The following is a 12,029-nucleotide window of genomic DNA, read 5'->3' as shown; positions in this document are numbered from 1 at the left end:
CGGGTATGGAGGGAGCCCCTGTGATGCGGACAATTGGCCGCGTCTGCCGGAAGTGACGGGCCCGGTACCGGCGGATCCAGGAGGATGGCGGCGTGGGAGCGATCCAGGCTTATGGGGCTGGAAGAAGCCCCAGGTATGTATGAAATCTTTTTCTATTTTAGCTGGCCATTCGTCTCTGGTTCCCTTTAAGTGGTTAAACTACTTATAACAGTTTATACAATACTGTATCATTTACCAACAAAAATATGTAATAAAATCAGTATAGTATATTTTGTACATGAAGATAACTTTGTATCTCTGAAACATCGTAACTCCAGTAATATTTATGTGGGTGCTGTCTTTATATATATTTTTCTTCCTCTGCTTGGAATGTGAAATTACTTATATGACTATTTTTGGAGCATAGAAATCATATAGTGCATAATATGACGATGGAAGCTCAAGTCATTACATACTGTATGCAGGTGCAGCTACTGGTGTTTTGGATCTGTAGTAGTTGGCAAGAATTTTATGTGTGCCCCTTTCATTTTGGTTTAAGAATAGATTTTTTTTTTTGCATCTCCAGTTTTTTAGGAAAATTATCATATTAAAGAGACACTGAAGCGAAAAAAAAAATATGATATAATGAATTGGTTGTGTACTATGAATAATTACTAGAAGATTAGCAGCAAAGAAAATATTCTCATACTTTTATTTTCAGGTATATAGTGTTTTTTCTAACATTGCATTATTCTATAATATGTGCAGATTACACAACACTCAGCATTCAAAATGATTCTTTCAGAGCAGTCTGTGAAGTAATGACCTCTCCTGTAGCAGAGAAAAGTAAACAGTTCACTTACAGTTGAGATAATAAAAGTCAGATAACAGCCCTCTCCAGGACTAAATTAGTCGGAGAGCTTAATGGCTTGTTTGCATAGAGATAACAACTGGATTTTCTCAACTCTTCCTGTACTGGAAACAATTAGACTGATGTATCTGATCTTAATGTTTTATTTCTTAGCTGTACTACACATACAAATCATAATATCATCATTTTTTTTTTCGCTTCAGTGTCTCTTTAAGTGCATGTTTATTCTTTTGCTCCTTTTGGTGAATTTCTTACAATAGCCATTATCCCACACCCATATATATTTATACGTATATATATATGTATATGTATATGTATATATATATATATATATATATATATATATATATATATATATATATATATATATATATATATATATATATATATATATATATATATACAGCTAATTGTACATTGTATAGAGGCAAGTAGGATAGACCCCTTTTATTTTTATGCTGATATATATACAGTAAATTTTTACCTGTAACGCCAGTGCTTTCTTTTCACCTGGGTAATCATCCTTTTCCTTCTTAACGTTTTTTGCTTTCTTAGGTTGTGACGGAATGTCTTTAGAAAGCCTCTGCACTTTTGTACTGATCTCTTCAGAGAATCTTCACAATGAGAGACAAGGGTTTATAATTGCACAGCTTAGTCGAAAGGCATTTCTCTTTTATCATTCCACATGTAACAATGATTCAGCATATGAAGAAGGAAGACAGGGAGGGCACTGCTCCTTTAAGAGCCCTTTATTGCGGGATGGGTAAGTACAGGCACAGAGGGGAGGTGAAGGGTTTTACTGCCCATTGACATGCAGCAATGATAAGGGAGGGAGCGTGACAAAATGAAAAGCTAGATGTATGTTGTGATCTGTAACTTGTACATTTTCCACTTTCTTTTTCTGTTACCTTCCTTTAACCCTGTTTTTTATGATCTCTTTACTACCTCTTCTTCCCTATACTTCTTTCTTTCACTTTTTTCTTTCACAATTCTTTTCTTTCTACCTGCTTACTAGACTACGTCCTAACCACCTAGGTAGCACAGTTTATATCAGTATTGTATATCAAACATCTACTCTGAGTTTGGCCCACTTTACATGCACCTGGAAATCCACACAAAGTTATCTTCCAGGCATTTGCAATCTACCAGTAGTTATGATGCAGCTAAAGTATTTCCATAGCTCACAGTGGAAAAACCATATAGTCTGTCCACGTGTCCCAGCTGAAGGTATGCTGTATGCAGAGTTGGTTTTTTTACCACCATCAACTACATGGAAAATGTAGGTTTTTGGAAGATAGTAACTGTAAATAGACTTTGAAAGTTGCACATGGAGATCTCTGCAAGGAAGAGTGGAATATTGTCCATGGAATGGATGGCAGGCAGCACATGAAATACTGGCAGGTGGTGCTGCTGCACATGGGATGGGTGGCAGTACATGGAAGACTTAGGGCCTATTTCTACTAGTGCAGGCACAAATCTGCAGTGTTTCCCTGCAGACCAGAGGGGCGAATCTGGACGACATGCTGCAGATTTATGCAGCCCAAAGCCGAATCCCTATGGCCATGCATGGCACAGCTTAGCGGTTCATGCTGCGGCTGTATAGCAGAACGGGAGCCGCAGCCGAATCAGAAACGGCTGCAACATCTAGTGGAAACCGACCTGAGTCTAGTGCTACTGAGGTGGGGAGCAGCTGTACATGGAACAGGGCTGCATATGGTAGAAAGTGGACAAGACAGTTGACCTAGTAGCACAAAAAGCCTTTTTTTCTGAATCATTTCAGATCATAATGAGAGTTACTGAGAAGTTTGAGAATAACCAGCTGCACACTTCAGTACAGGTGAATACATTCACCTACTGTACATCCAGCCAATGTTATAAAATACATTCAGATTGTTCCTCCTCAAATACAAAATGTCCCTGCTCTGACTTCATTTATGTAACTGCAATAATTCATTCATTCATTGTCAGCAAACCTTTTTTTTGTTGCGGTTAGATATGACCTAGAAGAGGTTTGCAAGTTTCTGCCATCTAATAGAGTTTTTTTTAATAAATCAAAGCCAGGTTTGTAGGATCACTTATGTTCCTCAGCCTCCAGCTTCTGAATACTTGAGTGAATCAGATCATATGTAATTGTGCAGATCCATTGTTCAGGACATTTTTCATAAAATGTTGCATCTGGTGCAGGACAAATACTTTACAGTAAGTTGTTCCAGAGTGATGCGCAACCTTCAGTGCAGATACCACTGCTGCTCTCAAGAAAGAAGACAAATCTAACCTTTATATATGGTGTGTTTATTGACAATTTTTATCTCGAAAATGAGAAGAACTAATTTATTCTGTGAATTTTCAAGAGCAAAAAACAAGCATCATGTGGCGCGTTAAGCCTGACGCTGTTATGTGTAAAGCCAATGCAGTGATAATGAATTTCACACCCACCTTTCAGAGAAGCCATCCTTCTTAAAGAGATCGTGCTGCAGCAAGGTCATGCAAGAAGGCCTTTTGTCTGGGTCAATTTGTAAGCAAGTCTGGGATAAAGAGTATTACAATATAAATTATAAGCGGTATGTAGAGAACCCTCAGTCATTGTTTGTTACAGCTCATAGAACTCCTGCTATTAATCTGCAGTGTGTCTACTTCCTGGTTTCATGGAAGCAGAGAAAGGGTTAACATCCTGTGTTTACATATTAGCTGTGTCTGCCGAAGCTGCCAAATTCCTGTGCTGACACAGATGAGAGATCAAATTACACTTGTGATTACTCACTGATGAGGGGGGAATTAAACAGGCTAAACTCTCTAAATACATACAGGGTGGATTTCTCTGTGTTTTTCTTCTGTCCTGTGCAAGAGTTCAGCTCCACTTAAATAAAAAAACATGCTGAACAGAGTAAATGGTAAATATATCAGCCAGACTGGTAACAATGATCCAAAAAGGTGAAGCCCAACAGAGCGTTGGGTATCGTATCGCAATGGCCAAGCAGAGTAGAAGCAGGGTAAACAGTTAAACCAGATACCATAAATATCTGCTGATTTCCCAGCATACTGTATGGTTAGCATTCTTTACACGTATTACAAAAGACTACCTCTGCTTAATTGTGCATTCATTTATCACAGACTTCAAATTCCATTTTGTGCAAGGTAACTTTTGGCAAGACCTGAATGTAAATCAGGTTACGGAAACAATAAACTTAATTTCTTTTCTCAGTCTAAGCTCTTTTCAAGATGCAAATATACAACCTAAGATTCATCACTGATAAAATCCAAGGGAAGAAATTTGTAGGGAACAAAACAAGTTTTCCTGGACTCCAACCAAGGTCTGGACATAATGCTTTGTACAGACATTAGAGAATCATCATCCAGTCTGATCATTTACAGATGGATTAAGACATGCTCAGAGAGTCCTTTGAATAATCCTGCTCTAGAGAAAAAAATATCCACCACATTGCATGTTTCTGTTACTTGGGTATTGTTTTCCCCTAAAACAAGCTTACCCCAGCCTCCACTGAAATTAACCTACACACTTGGGTAACTTAGGGCTTATACACACCATACAATTTTCCCATCGGATCAACAGATCGATTGATAATTTCCAGCATGTCGGATCTGCTTCTGATTAAGAAAGGGATCCATTTTGTGCAATACTCAGTGATCTGATGGTACTTTTTCAATTGCAAAGTACTGAAAAGTTATTTTAAAAAGAAGTTTAACAATTATCTCGAAAGAGATAACTCAGGTGAAAAAATGTATTGCATATGGGGGACAGTATTTATTTACTTTTAAACAATGCTAATTGCGTGGCATGCTGACTAGGTGCTCTGACTGAAGTGTGACTAGATTAGTCACATGCTTGTTTTAGATTTAACATTTAGATTTCTGATCAGAAATTAGCAGGGCTGCCAGGCAACTGGTATTGCTTAACCACTTTGGCCTTTTGGACATTGCTATTACGTACAAAAGGCTGCCGCTGCTGCTGTGTTGCGCGCGCGTGCGCGCTCCCGTGCTTCCGCTCGTTAGCCCAGAGATCAATGAATGGGAACACAGTTCCCATTCATTGATCGAACACAGTTCCCGTTCATTCATCGAAGTCCTCCTTAGAAAGACATTCATTGATCGAACACAGTTCCCGTTCATTCATCGAAGTCCCCCTTAGAAAGACCGACAGGCTTTTTTCAGAAGCCCCGATCTTTCTATAGAAAAAAAAAAGTTCCCCGTCCTCCCTTTACTTCCTGTAAGCGAGAGAGCTTGCTTACAGGACTAAACACATTTTTGTGACTGTGGCCATCTTGTGCCCAAATAGTAAAACTATATCTACATACATTTAAAAAAAAATACAATTTACAACATTTAAAATCAACTGTTTACCCCCAAACTCCAAAAAATACCCAAATAAATTTTTTTAATTAAAAAAATTACAATAAAAAAACAAAACATAAATAGTTACCTAAGGGTCTGAACCTTTTCTAATATGCACGTGAAGAGGGAATATTACTATTATTTTTTAAATTATAAGCTTGTAAATAGTGATGGACGCAAAAGTGAAAAAATGCACCTTTATTTCCAAATAAAATATTGGAGCCCTACATTGTGATAGGGACATAATTTAAATGGTGTAATAACCGTGACAAATGGGCAAATAAAATATGTGGGTTTTAATTAACGTAGCACGTATTATTTTAAAGCTATAATGGCCAAAAACTGAGAAAAAAATGATTATTTTAGATTTTTTCTTAATATTCCCGTTAAAATGCATTTAGAAAAAAAATTATTCTTAGCAAAATGTACCACCCAAAGAAAGCCTAATTAGTGGCGGAAAAAAACAAGATATAGTTCAATTCATTGTGATAAGTAGTGATAAAGTTATTGGTTATTGTCGAATGAATGGGAGGTGAAAATTGCTCAGATGCATAAGGTGAAAAACGACTGAAGGCTGAAGTGGTTAAAAAGGAAATAAATATGGCAGCTTCCATATACCTCTCAGTTCAGTTGTCCTTACCTAATAGGTATTTTAAGGACAAGGTGTGGAAATAACTCCTGGGAGAAAACTTTGGCCAATATTGGCCATTGTGTAAATGAAGACTATCAAAATTACATTCTGAGCTCCTCTGAGCGACAGTTAGTGATGTGACTGTATACTCTATAAAGTCCTGGACTATATGAATACATAATAATATAGAAAGAATGAATAGAACTTTTAAGTGAATACACATCTTTTCCAAGCAAGAGAAACCATTTGACCCACAGAGAACCCTTTGCCTTGCTGCAAACTCTACATTCTCGCAATACAAGGTAACTATATACCTGGTATAAACTTTCAAAACCTATATAAAGTATTTTCTTTTGCTTTAGTGTTGGAAAGTGAAACTATCTGTCTTTAGAAATAATAATAATAACAACAAATACCTTGGCTAAATCTAATATGACAGGTGATAGCTTAGGATATCGTCTTTCAAGAGGTTCGACTTCTTTAATTTCTGGCAAAGTCACACCAGCAAATAGTGGATTCTTATAGAAGAGCTCTTGAAGCCGTGGCGTTAGGTTACCTGTAACATACCATTATTTCATCAGCCACTTGGAAAGGCAGTAACAGTATATTTATTGTGAAATGGTTTCACTAACAGTATTAGCAGTTAGCAGTCAAATCCTCTGTGGCATCTGATTGGTGAAACACTTATACACATATTCAGAGTATTTAGCTTGGTTACTAATTGTGTTTAGAAATCTGAACGTGCATGTAAGGTTTATTTCATAATTTGGTGTAATTAGCAAGCAAACTAATGGTTCACTTGACCGATACGCAAGTTTAGGTCCACTCTAAAAAATTAGAAAAGCATCAAGCAGGTCCTGGACAGTCATGGCCAGTTCTAGGAACAATGTGGCCCAGGGCAAAATAAACCCGGGGGTACCCCCAACAGACACCCCCTGCCCAAAAAGCGGCATTAGGGGCCCTTTGTTGCAGCCAAGTTTCCCTCCTGGTCCCCTGAGCCGGCTGCTGACCCTCCCCCCAATTACTTCCCAACTTAATTGTGCTCCCTAGGGCCCCTGCAGAGTCTTTGGCAATGTAGCATCTCACCTGCCTGCCAGCACACTCTGCAGAGGCACCGGGGAGCAACAGTGAAGATCTCTAAAGATCTTCAAGCATCTCCAGTGGGGATAACATAAGTGATCTGGGTAATCTGGTCCAAATGAATTAGTCACTTAAAGGACTTCTGAGATGACAAATACAATCCATGTTTACTCACCTGGTGTCTCTTCCAGACCCTGACAGCCGTCCCTCGCCTGTAATGATAGGCCTCATGAGGTGGATGCAAAGCGCTGAAGAACCGACCAGCAGGCCGGTCGACGATCATTACAGGCAACCAGTGGGACACCGAGGAGGACCAGGGCTGTGGTGAGGGAGTGAAATGGCTGCTAGGGGCTGGTCTCCCAGAGTGCACTGGGAGGAGAAGGCTGTGTTTCATCATAGCCTAGGCTAAACATTGCAGGGATAGCAGGGTTACATACCAATATAAAGCACTATATAGCTATACGAAGTGTCTCTGATGCTAAAACCAAAATAATTAACATAAAATTGGGTGCCCCCATATTTCTATATGTCTTATTAAGAAATGGAGGGTGAATATGTCATTACTCACAGTTGAATACATGAATACTGCTCCATTCTACATCATCTCCTTACATTTTCCAATATGCTGATCTACACCTGCCGCTGTAATAGGAGGTAGAGGATACAGAGGTGCAATCTGCCTAAGCTGCAAGAAGATTTAGCAAGATTTCGCTCACACAGAGCTATCCTAGTGTAGAAGAATGTAGATAAAGTACTCCTGAGATTTCATCATGACACAAATCTCTGTTCAGCTACCAAAATGAAAAAATCAAGTAATGCTCACACCTGCTGCTAATGTTTTATTTCTATTACACCCCCGCTTTGCCATATTCAGTTTTGATGAAAAAAATTAAATCAATGATGTTTTATGTCTTACAAAATATAGATGTTTCTGATCAAGAAAGAAGCTTGCATTGTAAAAATGCCAACTGCATGATTTGCTTTCAAAACAATACTGCTGTTTCAGTGTAAAAACGTCTATGCAATTTTGTGGAGTTACAAACAAGTTCTGGAAAAACATACCTTGACATTTAATGATGTGATATAACTGATCAATGTCAGAATCTCCAGGAAAAAGAGGCTCTCCTGTGAGCATTTCTGTGACCAAGCAGCCGATTGCCCATATGTCAACAGCTCTGGTAATAGAAACAAAATATTTATGGTTTCTGAAAGAATTCACGATCCAAAACTTCACTGCAAAGAAATCCCTTACTTGCCATACTTGATGTCACCAACCAATAGCTCTGGTGCCCTGTACCACCGGGTGGCGACATAATCTGTGTAAACCTCTCCTGGGGCGGCCAGTGTTCGGGCAAATCCAAAGTCACACAACTTCACCACACCAGAATGTGACACCAATATGTTTTCTGGCTTTATATCGCGATGGATAATCTAAAAGAAGACATTTAGAAACAGTAGAAGGTATCTATTAGTATTGGTTTCTTTCTTTTTCTTCAGATCAGCAATGTTCACTAAAAAATTGCTATAGATGTGGACAGTGCTGCATTTTTTTTATTTTTTTGCAATTTAATGTTATGAAAATTACTTTTCCATTCCAATTTATAGTCACCAATGATTTTCCACTAGTGACCATAAGCATAGATTGCACTTTTTTCACGCATGGAATCTGTACTCTTTGCGGTACAGACTATCCATACATTGTCCTGCATGTCTAAGTAGCTGCATGCACTAGGATTTCTTGTTACTCACAGTACTTTTGTTTTTTTCCACTTTCAATCCTTATTGGTAGCAAAAGGATCATACAAGATAATGTCATCAGAAATACAAAAACGTAAAGGTGGCCACTAATGATACAATCTTTTTCATCCAATTTTAACAAATTTATGTAGTATAAGGGTAAACTGAGTGAATGTATTGAATGGATAATTTAGGCAGTTACCTTATATTACATAGAAATGGTAAGATTGGATGAAAAAGATTGTATTGTTAGTGGCCAGCATAAGGTTAAAGCAGAACCGATTGTCCAAGTATCGATTGAGTGTTGATATATCTGATGATTGCATCAAAAGCCCAATAACAGGACATCCTGTTACTTACTTTACACTCCTGCAAAACTGGAGTGACTGTCGGCACCTCTCCCGGCCTGACAGCCATGACAACCAGGTATGTTTGCCATCTTCAATCCTAGGAATGTGTAAACAATAGGGGTGCTGTGCTTCCATTACAAAAAGAAGGGTGGAAAAAATTGCCAAATTTTAAGACTGACCATTTTTTAATCTTGACTTAAAAGCATGTTTGCAATGTAAATATTATATCAAAGCAGTCTGGACCGAAAGTTTCAATAGAGGGGTAAAGAAATGCACACCTATACTCAAAATGAGTAAGTAGGATGCTCAGTATGTGGAAGGCAGCTGTGTAACCCTTAATACATTGTTAAAAACACTTGCAGAATAATTTAAAATGCAGCAAAGTGTATTGTCTCAACAGCCAATGAGCAACACATTATATATAATATACAATCGGTTTATAGACAAAGGGAGAAGGGTCATATGTGAAAATCTGTGCAAAATCACATAAAGTCATACTATAATCATAATGTGCCAACAGTATAAATGACGGCCACAAAACAATATGTATACAGCCTGTGTCTGAACCCCAATATAGTAACAGTGAGCAGTAATAGCTAGAGGCAGGGCCAGATTTACCATAAGGCACAGTAAGCAAGTGCCTACAGGCTCCTGAGGATGGAAAGGCGGCTCACTCCCCTCTCTGAGCGCCTCCTTCCCTATGCAGAGTCCTGATGAGAGTGTAAATGAGAGGTTACTCACCCAGCTCTCCACTGACGAGATCTCCCTTCAGTCAGAAGCACCTCTAGCTACTTAATATTGAGGTTCCTCTAGCTACCTAATACTTATGGCACCTCTAGCTATTTAATATTGAGGGTACTTTTGGCTACCTAATACTAAGGGACACCTGTAGCTACCTATGACGGGCAAAGGAAGTAAGGGAGAAGTGACAGCTGGGACAGCCAGCACACTTGCAGTGCGGTACGGCAGGAGTTTGTAGATTCATGTAGGGTTAAGTCTAGGGTGCCAGGACATCTGTGCCTATAGGCTCATATGATGTAAATCCAGGCCTGGCTAGAGGTAAATACAATAAAACAAATATATGCTAAAATGCAAGTTACAAAGGTTCAGACGATGTGTGTAAAAATAACCCTTGATACAGAATAGCACACCACTTTTATAATAGCTTGCTAGCTGTTAGTAGAGGTTTGCTGGATCTTTATAAATAAGAAGACACCTAACAGCCTCCGAGTCGCACGCCTATTCCGTCAATAGTATGCCATCTAAATCACATGCCAGTGCAATTGTGGACGGCATGCTGCAGTTTACTGCAGCACGCATCCAAATCTCTATAGCCATGGGATTGGGATGTGTACTCACATCACTGCAAGTGCTGGAGTGTATCTCACAGGACGCACGCGCACTTGTAACGATCGGTGGGCGCAGAGAGTATCTGATTACCGGTGATCTGCAGTATCACCGGAAATACAGATATATACCAGATTATAAGTGATCTGCAGTCTCACCGATAATCCGATATACAAACTAACCTCTGTTCACCTGAGTAGAGTGTAGTGTTTGGTGTAACAGTAACACTTAGAGGACAAGGCCTCAATGCAGCAAGGAGTACTGCACAGATTCCTTCCGCAGACCTGAGCTCTCCAAGACGGGAGGAGTCAGACTGACAGTAGGAAGGTATATCTGAAAGTGACCCTCAGGAGGAAGGATCGCTAACAGAGCGAGGAACCGCCTCTAACGGTAAGGTCGGTTCTCGAGGTCGGACAAGCCAGGTCGTACACACACGGACAGATAAAGTACAAGATCAGGAGGCAAAGGCGGAGTCAAAGTACAGGCAGGGTTCAGCAACGAGGTATCAGATATATCGGGGTACAAAATCAGGAGGCAGAAACAGAGTCAAGGAACGAGCCGGGGTTCGGCAACAGAGTATCAGAAATATCGAGGTACAAGATCAGAGTTCAGGAGGATAGTCAAAGCAGGCAAAAGTCATAACATATAATCACAATCAAACTAGTACTTTAGCTATCAACAGAATCTAGCTAAGTGTAGGATTACAGCTCCAGCTGGTCCCGGCACACTTAAGGATCTGACTACAGGTCTGAGTGCTCCCACATATGTGATCGCACGCCAGACAAAGAGCAAGTGAACAACCAGCAGTATATATACTCTAGGACCTTTCCAGGACCTTCCTAATTGCTGGTCCAATGAAAGCAGTGGAATTTGTCAGCTGACCCAGCTGGTCAGCCGACACCCTTCTAACTGCTATTTAAACTCTGCCTCTGTGCTCGCGCGTGTGTAAGTCTGAATCCTGGTGGACTATCAGTCCCAGCCACACCAGTACTGTCATGCAATGTATCTAGTGCGGGGGCCGCCTCTGATGCGGATTCCGCCGTTACCAATGCGGATTCCGCCGCACTGCCCATGCGGCATGCGGCGTTTTTTCCGCGTTGTGACGCCATGCTGGACGCGGAAACAGCCGCCTCACCTCGAGAGACGGCGGCTTTTCCGCGTTTCCTCACAGTACCCCCCTCCCGAGGAGTGGACTCCGGACAACTCCTACCAGGTTTCTCGGGATGTAAGGCGTGAAATTCCCTCCTTAATTCGTCCGCATGCATGCGACTCCCCGGTACCCATTGTCTCTCCTCAATGCCGTACCCTTTCCAATGTACGAGATATTGTACCGAGTTTTGTACAACGCGTGAATCTAAAATCTTTTCTACCTCGTACTCAGGTTGGTCATCCACCAACACAGGAGGAGGAGGAGTGGGACCCACATGGACTGCTGGCTTAAGCAGGGATACGTGGAAGGACCTTACCCCACGCATGCTAGCGGGAAGATCAACAGCGTAAGTGACGTTGTTGATCCTTCTGGCTATCGGGAAAGGCCCGACAAACCTGGGACCCAACTTGTCTGAGGGCTGTTTCAGGGCCAAGTGACGTGTGGATACCCAAACCAAGTCTCCTGGTTGGAATCTCCACTCCAAAGACCGTTTCTTGTCAGCTTGACCCTTCTGACTCAGAAACGCCTTTTCCA

At 40.4% G+C, this 12,029-nt stretch overlaps 1 protein-coding gene across 4 annotated transcripts in view; it reads right to left on the bottom strand.

The window, feature by feature from the left end:
* CDKL2 (cyclin dependent kinase like 2) overlaps positions 1–12,029 on the bottom strand; it is a 95,595-nt gene that overhangs the window by 13,274 nt on the left and 70,292 nt on the right. For all 4 annotated transcript variants that reach the window (XM_068233062.1, XM_068233053.1, XM_068233072.1 and 1 more), the window contains 5 exons: positions 8,164–8,342; positions 7,974–8,086; positions 6,248–6,387; positions 3,287–3,375; positions 1,335–1,464 (listed from right to left, as the gene is read on the bottom strand). In XM_068233062.1, the coding sequence (XP_068089163.1) occupies positions 1,335–1,464; positions 3,287–3,375; positions 6,248–6,387; positions 7,974–8,086; positions 8,164–8,342 (651 nt within the window). The remainder of the gene's footprint in view (positions 1–1,334; positions 1,465–3,286; positions 3,376–6,247; positions 6,388–7,973; positions 8,087–8,163; positions 8,343–12,029) is intronic.

Source organism: Hyperolius riggenbachi, chromosome 1 (genome assembly GCF_040937935.1).
Source record: "Hyperolius riggenbachi isolate aHypRig1 chromosome 1, aHypRig1.pri, whole genome shotgun sequence".
NCBI classification, from domain to species: Eukaryota; Metazoa; Chordata; class Amphibia; order Anura; family Hyperoliidae; genus Hyperolius; species Hyperolius riggenbachi.
This window is presented reverse-complemented; position numbering and strand designations above follow the sequence as displayed.